The 13112-nt window shown below is 53.8% G+C and overlaps 1 protein-coding gene and 1 long non-coding RNA gene across 3 annotated transcripts in view; one reads left to right on the forward strand and one right to left on the reverse strand.

The window, feature by feature from the left end:
* The window catches only part of NECTIN2 (nectin cell adhesion molecule 2), a 42045-nt gene extending 29987 nt beyond the window's left edge, over positions 1–12058 (forward strand). The window contains exons 6-9 of one of the 2 annotated variants that reach the window (XM_054463627.2): positions 5062–5215; positions 8760–8823; positions 8956–9042; positions 10945–12058. In XM_054463627.2, the coding sequence (XP_054319602.2) occupies positions 5062–5215; positions 8760–8823; positions 8956–9042; positions 10945–11214 (575 nt within the window). In that variant the 3' untranslated portion in view covers positions 11215–12058. Of the gene's footprint in view, positions 1–1061; positions 1778–5061; positions 5216–8759; positions 8824–8955; positions 9043–10944 lie in introns of those variants that run through there. The other variant, XM_054463628.2, reaches the window with a different exon arrangement.
* Positions 4846–11334, reverse strand: LOC129019961 (uncharacterized). The gene is made up of 3 exons (XR_008495740.2): positions 11173–11334; positions 9727–9831; positions 4846–5189 (listed from the first exon to the last, which is right to left on the reverse strand). It is a non-coding gene; the product is annotated as an uncharacterized LOC129019961 (long non-coding RNA).
* Positions 12059–13112: the final 1054 nt, after the last annotated feature.

Genomic DNA, 13112 nt, shown 5'->3' on the forward strand with positions numbered 1-13112 from the left:
CCGTTTGAAAACAACAGAAACAGATGTCCTTCCTGGGTCTCAGCCCCTCCTGTGTGTCGAGGTGTAGAGGTGGGGTCAGGTGTGGGTGAACCCCCCACGCCCGTCTGTCCCAGTTACGCCTTGCACGCAGGGATGGGGGAAGTGGAGGTGGGTAGCTTCTGGTTACATTGACTTCTGTCCCTGGCTTGGGGCCCAGGAGCCCCATCCCTCCCTGCTCACGCTCCCCTCCTCAGCACTTCAAGGCTTCCTCTCTCTCTCCGCCTCCCCACTACCTCCCATCCCCCCATCCCCACCTGCTCAGCCCCTGCAGGGAACACTAAGGAAGTCCCACTGTCCCGGTCTGTGAGAACCCCATTTTACACACTGGGGATAAGTGGCCTAGAGAGGAGGCAGCCACGGCACTTGGAATAAATGCTCCCAGCCACTCGAGAGGGCAGAATTATCAGGAATCTGTGGCCCTCTGCAGAGAGCTTTGGGATCAGACAGCCTCCCACTGAAACCCAGCTGTCCTCCCCCGAGGGGGTGTGCCCCCGAGCTCGTAGCTTTGTGAGGACCCCACAGCACATTCAGGGAGGGCTGCGAAGTCAGATGGCACCAGGGTCCTGGCCAGTGACTGGGCGGCCAGATCTACTGCATCCGAATAGCCAGCTTCCACTCAGCTACAGTGATCGCCAGACATGGGAGTTTGGTGTTACTAGATCTGATTTTTCCCCCCTAAGAGAAACCTGGATTTTTAAGTGAAATCGCCTGATTTTTGAAAGGTTGGCTAGCAATTTAAATTTTGCAAAACACTAACACCTGGGGACCACTGGTTGGCATCCCCTCCTTGTACAAAGTGGTGCTCAGGCTGTAGTGAAGGGCGGAGGGGCTTCCCCTTTCCCCCTACTCCTCCTCCTCCTCCATTCTTCTGCCTAGAGTCACCCCCTAATTCTGGTCACTCCCGCTCCCTCCATCCCCGCCTATCCTGCGTCTCCCCCACCCCCTCACTCCCCAGAGCTATCCTCATGACCTGTGTCTCCCTCTCTCTCTCTCTCTCACCCCCTCCTTCTCTCTCTCCTCAGAAACCCCCAGGGCCTCGCCCCGAGACGTGGGCCCGCTGGTGTGGGGGGCCGTGGGGGGGACACTGCTGGTGCTGCTGCTTCTGGCTGGGGGGTCCTTGGCCTTCATCCTGCTGAGGGTGAGGAGGAGGAGGAAGAGTCCTGGAGGAGCAGGAGGAGGAGCCACTGGCGACGGGGGATTCTACGATCCGAAAACTCAGGTGTTGGGAAATGGGGACCCCGTCTTCTGGACACCAGTAGTCCCTGGTCCCATGGAACCAGATGGCAAGGATGAGGAGGAGGAGGAGGAGGAAGAGAAGGCAGAGAAAGGCCTCATGTTGCCTCCACCCCCGGCACTCGAGGATGACATGGAGTCCCAGCTGGACGGCTCCCTCATCTCACGGCGGGCAGTTTATGTGTGACCTGGACACAGACAGAGACAGAGCCGGGCCCGGCCCTCCCGCCCCTGACCAGGCCACGCCAGCCTAGGGTTCCAGACTGGGTGGACTTGTTCGTCTGGACGACACTGGAGTGGAACACTGCCTCCCACTTTCTTGGGACTTGGAGGGAGGTGGAACGGCACACTGGACTTCTCCCGTCTCTAGGGCTGCATGGGGAGCCCGAGGAGCTGAGTAGTGGGGATCCAGAGAGGACCCCCACCCCCAGAGACTTGGTTTTAGCTCCAGCCTGCCCCCGGCCCCGTGACACTCAGGAGTTAATAAATGCCTTGGAGGAAAACATCGGGGGTGTCTTGTAATACATCAGACCCCCTCCTTGGGTGGTGGGGAAAGAGAGGGTGGGACAGGGACTCCTAGGTCCCAGGGCTGGGAAGAGCTGATCCATGTCCCCGGGGAACGAGAGCCTGGCAGGGGTTAGACTGGGGAAGGCTGTGGGGCTCGGACCACTTGGATCCTTGAAAGACGCATTGGATGGCCGAGAACCGCGAGGCTCATGGAACTAGGATTCAGGTCACTGGACTGGGGACTCAGAGGCCTGGACATTGGGACTCCTGGCTCCCAGGACAGAGGCTGCCTTTCTGGATGGTGTGGCCAGACCCGTCGGAGGCAGGAGTTCTCTGGACTCCTGGGCCCTCGGGTGGAGGTGGGGGTGGGGACAGCAGGGGCTCAGCCAGGTTCCCTGCGTCCGGAGAGAACGGGAGGCCAGAGGGCTGTGATCCAATGGAGCCTCAGACCTCAACTCCCCCAGGTTGCTGGGGGTCTCGGGAGGGGAGGGCTGCTCCCCACTCCCATTCTTAGGGGCCCTAAGGGCATGGGGCAGGCGGGGGGGGGTGCTGGGGAAGTCCCACCTCTGGCCACCCCCACTGTGGCTTCCCCCACTCCCTTCTCCATCCTTGCCCCCAGGGATCACCCCAAGGGACTTTTCAGTGGCTCCCTGGGAGTGGCAGCAGCTCTCTCCAGCTCCTCTCAACTGGAAAAGCAAAGACGGGAGGAGGGGTCCTTGAACTCCCAGGCTCAGTAAGGGGCAGGTTTTTACCAGTGTCACCTCTGCTCTCCCAAGCCTCCGTGCTTCCTCTGTAACACGGGGCAGGTGTTCACATCGGCCTCACAAGGCTGTCATGGGACCCAGTAAGGACGTGCCCGTGATGCCCTCATGCCGCCTCATCAACCTCCACAGACCCCACCAAGCCCTGTGCCAGGCGGTGCTGGGGCTGCAGCTGTGACCTGCACAGACCCAGTCCTGTCCTCCGGTGCGCACGGCCATAATGACCACAAGAATAGCAGCAGTATGTTTAGGATGAAGGTGTGTGTGTGGACCGAGGGGCAGTCTCTCTCTCTCACTCCCCCACCCTCTGAAGCCCTCCAGAGGATGCCAGGATGTGGAACGGGAGCAGTGGAGATCCAACAGTCCAGCGTCCTCTGGAAGTTTCCTCCTTATCTGGAGAGTGAGGCCGATGCATGCGTGACCCCCACGGGCTCTTCCATGCTTGTTACTTCCTCTGGTTGGTTGTTGTCTGTACTCACCCACCCACCCTACCCGGGCAACGGGAGGGCAGGGGCGGAGAACTGGTTCCACCTGGCACACAGTGGATCCTTCAGTGCCATGCTGAGTCCTCCTTACACACCCACCAAACACCTAGTGTGTGCCGAACCTCGGGCACACAGTCTAGTGTGGAGATTGGCAAGTAAACGGGTAACCGCTCCAAAAACTCTTCCATTAGGAAAGACTTGAGAAATGGAAATGGGAGATGCTAGCAACGAAGGAGAGGCCCAGGAGCACACACGGGCTTCTAGCTTCTTGACCCTTTTTCCTGTCTTGCCTTTTTTTTTTTTTTTTTTTTTTTTTTTTTGAGACGGTGTCTAGCTCTGTTACCCAGGCTGGAGTGCAGTGGTACGATCTCGGCTCACTGCACCCTCCACCTCCCAAGTTCAACCAATTCTCCTGTCTCAGCCTCCTGAGTAACGCGCCCAGCCTTTTTTTTTTTTTTTTTTTTTAGAAGGGGCGTGGTCTCCCTATATTACCCAGACTGGGCTCAAACTCCTGGGCTCAAGCGATCGATCCTCCCACTTCAGCCTCCAAAAGTGCTGGGATGACAGGTGTGAGCCACTGTGCCTGGCCGCTGGCTATTTTTTTTTTTTTTTAAGACGGAGTTTCGCTCTTATCCAGGCTAGAGTGCAACGGCGCGATCTTGGCTCACGGCAACCTCCGCTTCCAAGGTTCAAGCAATTCTCCTGCCTCAGCCTCCCGAGTAGCTGGGATTACAGGCGCGCGCCAGCACGCCCAGCTAATATTTTGTATTTTTAGTAGAGACGGAGTTTCTCCATGTTGGTCAGGCTGGTCTCAAACTCCCGGCCTCAGGTAATCCACCCGCCTCAGCCTCCCAAAGTGCTGGGATTACAGGCGTGAGCCAACGCACCCGGCTAGCCCCCAGCTAATTTTTAAAATTTTTTCTAGAGATGAGGTCTTGTGATCGTTGCCCTCGCTGGTCTTAACAATCCGCCCGCCTCGGCCTCCGAAAGCGCAGAGATTACAGACGTCAGTCACCGCCCCCAGCCCTAACCCCTTTCCTGATAAGTGGAAGGAGATTCTAGTCACCAAAGGTGATTCTGGATCCCAGAATTCTGCCCCCGCATTCTCTGCCTTCTAGCCGCCCCTGGTCCTGTCTCCTCTCCTCTCCTCTCCCCACTCTGCCCCGCCTCATTCTGCCCCAGCTACACGGTCTACTTGCTGTTCTTTAAAAACAATACAAGGCAGGCCAAGCACTGCATAATCCCAGAACGTTGGGAGGCCGAGGCGGGAGGATCACTTGAGCCCAGGAGTTCAAGACCAGCCTGGGCAACATGGCAAAACCCCATCTCTACAAAAAATTCAAAAAAAAAAAAAAAAAAAAAAAAGCTGGGCCTGGCGGCACATGCCTATAGTTCCAGCCACTCCGGAGGGTGAGGTGGGAGGATCGCTTGAGCCCAGGAGATTGGGGCTACAGTTGGTGGTGATCATGCCACTGCACTCTAGCCTGGGTGACAAAGTGAGACCGTCTCAAAAAAAACCATAGAGCCCCACAAGCCTCCTGCAGACCCGCTGGCTGTTTGCGCTGCCTGCGATAACCCCAGACACTCTCATGACTCATCCCCGGTGTCTCTTTCAGGCCCTTGCTCAGTTGTCACCTTACAGTAAGGTAGAGGCCCTCCCACTACCTTTGGGGACCCCACTTTGCACCTCCTATCACTTCCGCACTCTATATTTTTGTATCCCCCCATGACTTACTCCCATCTGGCATGTGAGCTGTTGTACTGGTTTGCTTACTGTTGTTCTCCCTGCCCAACCAGAATCAAAGTTCCATGAAGGCAGACACTTTGTATGTTTTGTTCTCCACTCATCTCCCATGCGGGGCACACATCCTCGCTCCTTCCTCATGCTCAGCAGTTTGAGTTGAATGAAAGAATGTCCCCTGCCTGTGGGAGAGGACATAGACAGGCAGGCGATGACGTGGGGTGGGATGGTCGCTTGGAATAAGGAGCTGTGGCTTCCTCCTGGAGACCCCCTCACGCTGTCCCTCTCCTTGCAGAGACCCCCAACACAGCAGGCGCAGGGGCCACAGGCGGCATCATCGGGGGCATCATCGCTGCCATCATTGCTACTGCTGTGGCTGCCACGGGCATCCTTATCTGCCGGCAGCAGCGGAAAGAGCAGACGCTGCAGGGGGCGGAGGAGGACGAAGAGTAAGTGATGGGCCCTAAGACAGGGATGGGAGAGGGATCGAAGAACTGAGGAGTATGGGGTAGGGGTGAGAGTAGGAGAAAAGTCTCCATAATGGCTGTGTGAAACAGACAGACCTAAAGGAACTGGGATCTAAATGGAGTAGGGAGGTATGGGTTTCTCTCTGCTATAAAGTGTGGCATTGAATTTAAAAATTAGCTGGGGGACAGGCACAGTGGCTTACACCTGTCATCCCAGCACTTTTGGAGGCTGAAGTGGGGAGATCGATCACTTGAGCCCAGGAATTTGAGCTTAGTCTGGGTAACATAGGAAGACCACCCCCATCTACCAAAAAAAAAAAAAAATGGCCACGCAGGGTGGCTCTGACCGCTCCGCTCTGTAAAGACTCATCAGAGCCCAGGCTCCTAATACTTTTTTTGTGTGTGTGTGACGGAGTCTCGCTCTGTCACCGAGGCTGGAGTACAGTGACGCGATCTCGGCTCACTGCAAGCTCCGCCTCCCAGTTAAAGCAATTCTCCTGCCTCAGCCTCTGGAGTAGCTGGGAATACAGGCGCCCACCACCATGCCTGGCTAATTTTTTGGATTTTTAGTAGAGACAGGGTTTCACTGTGTTAGCCAGGATGGTCTCTATCTCCTTGACCTCGGGATCCACCCTCCTTGGACTCCAAAAGTGCTGGGATTACAGGCGTGAGCCACCGTGGCTGGCCGAGTTGTTAATAAAAGAAGAAAGGGCGGTTCCTAAATTGTTATGGAGAATTTACATTAAAATAATGTAAGCTATTGATTGGCTATCCATTGCTCTTTGTATCACAAATTCCAGAAACCTGAAGATAAAGAGTAACGCTGGTCAGGCAGGGTGGATCAGGCAGGGTGGCTCCTGCCTCTAATCCCAGCACTTTGTTTTGTTTTTGTTTTTGTTTAAGATGGAGTCTTGGTCTGTCGCCCTGGCTGGAGTGCCAAGGCGCCATCTCTGCTCACTGCAACCTCCGCCTCCCGGGTTCAAGCAATTCTCCAGCCTCAGCCTCTCGAGTAGCTAGGATTACAGATGCGCACCACCACGCCCGGCTAATTTTTGTATTTTTAGTAGAGACGGAGTTTCACCATGTTGGCCAGGCTGCTCTTGAACTCCTGACCTCAAGTGATCCACCCGCCTCGGCCTCCCAAAGTGCTAAGATCACAAGCATGAGCCACTGTGCCCAGCCAATGCCAGCACTTTGGAAGGCGAAGGCTCTTGTTGCTAGTGGTTCGAGACCAGACTGAGCATCAAAGTGAGACACCATCTCTAAAAAAATAAAACAAACAAAATTAGCCAGGCATAGTGGTGCACGCCTGTGGTCCAGCTCCTCAGGAGGCTGGGGTGGGAGGTCACTTGAGCCCAGGAGCTCACGCCTGCAATGAGCTATGATCATGCCACTGCACTCTAGCCCGGGTGACAGAGCAAGACCCTGTATCTTAAAAAATAAAATACTGGGCACGGTGCCTCACACCTGTAATCCCAGCACTTTGGGAAGCCAACCCAAGTAGATAACTTGAGCTCAGGAGTTCGATACCAGCCTGGGCAACATGGCGAAACCTGTCTCTACAAAAAAAATACAAAAATTACCCAGACCTGGTAGCCAATGCCTGTAGTCCTAGCTACTTGGGTGGGCTGAGGTGGGGGTGGGGGCATGTGGAGGCTGCACTGAGCTATGATCACGCCACTGTACTCCAGTCTGGCCAACAGAGTTAGACCTTGTAAAAAAAAAAAAAAAAAGAAAAGAAAAATAGCTCAGAGCAGTCTGAGGTATGCGAGCTATGCAAAATTTGTTTTTTTGAGACAGGATCTCACTCTGTCCCTCAGGCTAGAGTTCAGTGGTATAATCTGAGCTCACTGCAACCTTCGCCTCCTGAGCTCGACCAATCTTCCTACTGCAGCCTCCCAAGTAAATGGGACCACAGACACGTACCACCACACCTAGCTAGTTTTTGTATTTTTGTAGAGACAGGGTTTTGCCATGTTGCCCAGGCCGGTCTTGAACTCCTGACCTCAGGTGATCCGCCCACCTCAGCCTCCCAAAGTGCTGGGATTACAGGTGTGAGCCACCATGCCCAGCCTGGAATCTGTATTTACCGTAAGCTCCCTAAGTTCTTCTGATGCACAGGAAGGCCTGTTTCACCACTGTCTTAATCATCTAGTTAGTTCAAACCAATAACTTGCTGCTGATCTCCTCTGCCCAGCTCCATGCCGTGACCCAGCGTGTCTGAGAAGGCCTGGAGCTCACAATATGGAGGAGGAGACAAAACTGTCTCCAGATAGTGATGGTGTAGCATGACCAGTGATGGGATAGGGCAGTTGAGGGAGCTCTGAGAAGCCAGAGGGGGCATCTGACCCAGCCTGGATGGTCAGGGAGGGCTTCCTGGAGGAGGGGACATCTGAGCTGACGGAAAGCACCGTAAGCACCTGTCATTACTGTATGCTTTGGTCTGTGGGTGTGTAGAATGAGGGACAGGAACTTTAACCTAATTTGAGGGACAGGAAGGCACTTCATTTATTCATCCATTCTCTTTACAAATATTTACTGAACTCCTCATAGTGGATTCTGGAGACACCTTGCTGATGACCCAGATCTTTCTCTTTTTTTTTTTTTTTTTTTTTGAGGTGGAGTTTCGCTCTTTTTTCCCAGGCTGGAGTGCAATAGCGTGATCTCGGCTCACCGCAACCTCCACCCCCCGGGTTCAAGCGATTCTCCTGCCTCAGCCTCCCGAGTAGCTGGGATTACAGGCATGCGCCACCACGCTCAGCTAATTTTGTATTTTTAGTGGAGACAGGGTTTCTCCATGTTGGTCAGGCTGGTCTCACACTCCCGACCTCAGGTGATCTGCCTGCCTCGGCCTCCCAAAGTGCTGGGATTACAGGCGTGAGCCACCACACCCAGCTGATCCTTCTTTTTTTTTTTTAATTTTTGAGACGGAATCTCACTCTATCGCACAGGCTGGAGTGGAGTGATCTCAGCTCACTGCAACCTCTGCCTCCCGAGTTCAAGCGATTCTTGTGCCTCAGCCTCCCGAGTAGCTGGGATTACAGGCATGCACCACCACGCCCAGCTAATTTTTGTACTTTTTGGGGAGATGGCGTTTCACCATGTTGCCCAGGCTGGTCTCAAACTCCTGACCTCAGGTGATCCGTCCGCCTCAGCCTCCCAAAGTGCTGGGATTACAGACATGAGCCACTGCCCCCAGCCCAATACAGATCTTTTTTCCCTCCCAGAGCTCACAGTGGGGCATGGTAATTATAATTAACATTTCAAATACAAATTCAGTAAGTGCCCTGAGGGGGAAGTACAGCTAGGTATGTCCACGTAACAGGAATTCCTGATCCACTGGGGAAATCTGAAGGCTTCCGGGAAAAAGAGGAATTCATGGAATGAATCAAAACTCTTACTCCAGGCAAGAAAAGCGGGCAGGGGAAAGGGAGACCCAGGTAGAGGGAACAGCATGTGCTGTAACCCTGGAGTCAGAGGGATGCCTGGGTTTTCGTCTCCACTTGACCTGCCTCCTACCCCACAGCCTGGAGGGACCTCCCTCCTACAAGCCGCCGACCCCAAAAGCGAAGCTGGAGGAGCAGGAGATGGTGAGCACTTTCCCTGGAACCCAAGCTATCCCCACCTCCACACCCACCCCAGGGCTGGGAGGGGCCTGGCAGGGAGAAGCTGGCTGGGTGGTGGGGGCAGTTCCTGACCTCCCCACCCCTCTCCCACTACAGCCCTCCCAGCTCTTCACTCTGGGGGCCTCGGAGCACAGCCCACTCAAGACCCCCTACTTTGATGCTGGCACCTCATGCACTGAGCAGGTAGGAGCTCACGGGAAGACAAAGGTGGGTTGGGGGTCTGGGTTGAAGTGCCAGGGGTCAGGCCTGGCAAAAGAGGTCAAAGACTAAAGGTCATAACTCAAGGTCAAGGGTGTGTCCCCGGTTGGTGCTTAATGCATTGAGATGTGTTCAGGATTCCATGGGGGAGGTCAGGGGTGAAAAGGCCCAAGGTCACAAGGTTAGAATTTAAAGTCACTTGGGGGCTGGGCACGGTGGCTCACGCCTATAATCCCAGCACTTTGGGAGGCCGAGGCAGGAGGATCACCTGGGGTCAGGAGTTCGAGACCAGCCTGTGCAACATGGTGAAACCCCGTCTCTACTCAAAACACAAAAAATTAGTCGAGTGTGGTGGTGTGAGCCTGTAATCTTAGCTACCCGGGAGGCTGAGGTGGAAGAATCGCCTGAACCCAGGAGGCCGAGGTTACAGTGAGCTAAGATCACACCACTGCACTCCAACCTGGGCAACAGAGCAAGATTCCGTCTCAAAAAAATAAATAAAAACAAATAAATAAAATCACCTGGGCCGGGCGTGGTGGCTCTGGTCTATAATCCCAGTACTTTGGGAGGCCAAGGTAGCTGGACCCCGTGAGCCTAGGAGCTTGAGACCAGCGTGGGCAACATGGGCTGCCCAGCAACATTTTGTATCTACAAAAATACTGAACTTACCTGGGTGTGGTGGCAAATGCCTGTAGGCCGAGGTGGGCGGATTGCTTAAGCCCAGGTGGTTGGGGCCACGCCACTACACTCCAGCCTGGGCATCAGGGTGAGACCCTATCTCAAAAAAAAAAGGAAAAGTCATTAGGTCAATGAAAATTGATTATCTGGTCAGGCGTGGTAGCTCACACCTGTAATCCCAGCACTTTGGGAGGCTGAGGCGGGCGGATCACCTGACGTCAGGAGTTCCAGACCACCCTGGCTAACAAGGTAAAACCCCTTCTCTACTAAAAACAAAAATAAGCCAGGCATGGGTGACGTGCTCCTGTAATCCCAGCTATTCAAGAGGCTGAAGCAGGAGAATCGCTTGAACCCAGGAGGCAGAAGTTGCAATGAGCTGAGACCACGCCACTGCACTCCAGCCTAGGCAACAGAGCGAGACTCCGTCTCAAAAAAAAAAAAAAGAAAGAAAAAAAGAAAAAGGCCGGGTGCGGTTGCTCATGCCTGTAATCTCAGCACTTTGGGAGGCCAAGGCAGGTGGATCACCTGAGGTCAGGAGTTCCAAGACCAGCCTGGCCAACATGGTGAAACCCTGTCTCTACTAAAAATTACACAAATTAGCTGGGCATGGTGGTGGGCGCCTGTAATCCCAGCTACTTGGGAGGCTGAGGCAGGAGAATCGCTTGGACCCGGGAGGCAGAGGTTGCAGTGAGCCCAGATTGCACCATTGCACAACAGCCTGGGAGACAAGAGCAAAACTCCGTCTCAAAAAAAAAAAAAATAGAATGAAAGAAAATTGATTATCTACATTTGCTGGATACTGCGCCTGAAGCTGGGACAAGACAAATCAAGTCACTCCCCTCAGTGGTCTACTGGAGGTCAGGGGTCAGACACTGAGGTTGCGCTCAAGGTTCAAAGGACTTTTTAGAGCCCAAGGTTAAGTACTTGAGGTCAAGACCGAGGTGAAAGGTTCATGGGAAAAGATTTGCAGAGACCGAGGGACAAAAGTGAGTCCCAGGATTAACAGGGTGAGTTGCACACGCTGGGCTTTGGGTTAAGGAAGGGCCAAATGAATGTCCCAGTGCAATATGGCCTCAGGGGACAAGGAGTGAGGTGGCATCTTGTTGGCATGGGGAGAGAGTGGTCAGGATTTTCGGGTCAAGAGCAGATTGGTAATCTGTGTCATGCGTAGGAAGTGATCTTGAATTCCTGTCCCCTCTCTACCTCCAGGAAATGCCTCGATACCATGAGCTGCCCACCTTGGAAGAACGGTCAGGACCCTTGCACCCTGGAGCCACAAGCCTAGGGTCCCCCATCCCGGTGCCTCCGGGGCCACCTGCTGTGGAAGATGTTTCCCTGGATCTAGAGGATGAGGAGGGGGAGGAGGAGGAAGAGTATCTGGACAAGATCAACCCCATCTATGATGCTCTGTCCTACAGCAGTCCCTCTGATTCCTACCAGGGCAAAGGCTTTGTCATGTCCCGGGCCATGTACGTGTGAGCTGCCATGCGCCTGGCGTCTCACATCTCAGCTGTTGATCCCTTAGCTTTCTTGCCAAGGATCTAGTGCCCCCTGACCTCTGGCCAGGCCACTGTCAGTTAACACGCAGGCATCCCATTTGTGATGTCTACCTTGGTGGCTCCACTGTGACCCCTAACCCATGACCCCAGAGAAAGTCACCGTGATAATGGAATCCTGGCAACCTTATCTCATGAGGCAGGAGGTGGGGAAGGTGCTTCTGCACAACCTCTGATCCCAAGGACTCCTCTCCCAGACTGTGACCTTAGACCATACCTCTCACCCCCCAATGCCTCGACTCCCCCAAGATCACAAAGAAGACCCTAGACCTGTAATTTGTCTTCAGGTAGTAAATTCCCAATAGGTCTGCTGGAGTGGGCGCTGAGGGCTCCCTGCTGCTCAGACCTGAGCCCTCCAGGCAGCAGGGTCCCACTTACCCCCTCCCCACCCTGTTCCCCAAAGGTGGGAAAGAAGGGATTCCCCAGCCCAAGGCAGGGTTTTCCCAGCACCCTCCTGTAAGCAGAAGTCTCAGGGTCCAGACCCTTCCCTGAGCCCCCACCCCCACCCCAATTCCTGCCTACCGAGCAAGCAGCCCCAGCCTAGGGTCAGACAGGGTGAGCCTCACACAGACTGTGCCTTGACGGCCCCAGCCTTGGGAGAAGAATTTACTGTTAACCTGGAAGACTACTGAATCATTTTACCCTTGCCCAGTGGAATAGGACCTAAACATCCCCCTTCCGGGGAAAGTGGGTCATCTGGATTGGGGGTAGCGATTGATACTGTTTTGTAAACTACATTTCCTACAAAATATGAATTTATACTTTGACCCGGTCTTGCCTTTTCTGTGGGATGTGAAGGGGATGGGGTGAGACATAAAGGGGAATGAGGAAGGAGTCTAAGGGCTTGAGAGAATCAGTGAACTAGGGGTCAAGAGAGTTAAAGACAAAAACAAAGGGACCAAAGATACAAAGTAAGAATTGAGAGAGTAATGAGCAAAAATGTATCAATCAAAAACAAAAAAAATTTTTTTTTTTTGAGGCGGAGTCTCGCTCTGTCGCCCAGGCTGGAGTGCAGTGGCGTGATCCCGGCTCACTGCAAGCTCCACCTTCTGAGTTCACGCCATTCTACTGCCTCAGCCTCCCGAGTAGCTGGGACTACAGGCGCCCACCACCACGCCCGGCTTATTTTTTGTATTTTTAGTAGAGACGGGGTTTCACCGCGTTAGCCAAGATGGTCTCGATCTCCTGACCTCGTGATCCACCCATCTCGGCCTCCCAAAGTGCTGGGATTACAGGCGTGAGCCACTGCGCCCAGCCCTAAAAACAGAATGTTGAGTAATGGAATGGGGAGGGGTCCAGGGCATGCTGTTTAATGAACATTCATAATAGCAACAGCAGTATGATGAATGGGACAAAGATAAAAATAGCAATTGGCCAGGTGCAGTGGCTCATTCCTGTAATTCCAGCACTTCGGGAAACTGAGGCGGGAAGCTCGATTGAGTCCAGGAGTTAAGAGACCAGCCTGGGAAACACCGTAAGACCCCGCCTCTACAAAAGTTAGCCGGGCGTGGTGGCACGCACCTGTAGTCTCAGCTATTCTGGAGGCTGAGGTGGGTGGATCGATTGAGGCCAGAAGTTCAAGGCTGCAGTGAGCTATGATGGCGCCACTGCACTCCAGCCTGAGTGACAGACTCCAAACTTGTCTCTAAAAAAAATAAAAATTAAAAAAGCAGTAACGAAAGTATGAGAGGCTCAAGTTTAATGGATAAATGGCAAGTAAAAGTAGACTAAAGGCAAAATCATGAATAATGTTGTAATAGGAGCCCAAAGCATGACAGATAATAAACCTGAATGAATGGGCTAGAGGCAGAGTGATGAATA

This window comes from Pongo pygmaeus, chromosome 20 (assembly GCF_028885625.2).
Source record: "Pongo pygmaeus isolate AG05252 chromosome 20, NHGRI_mPonPyg2-v2.0_pri, whole genome shotgun sequence".
Classification (NCBI taxonomy): domain Eukaryota; kingdom Metazoa; phylum Chordata; class Mammalia; order Primates; family Hominidae; genus Pongo; species Pongo pygmaeus.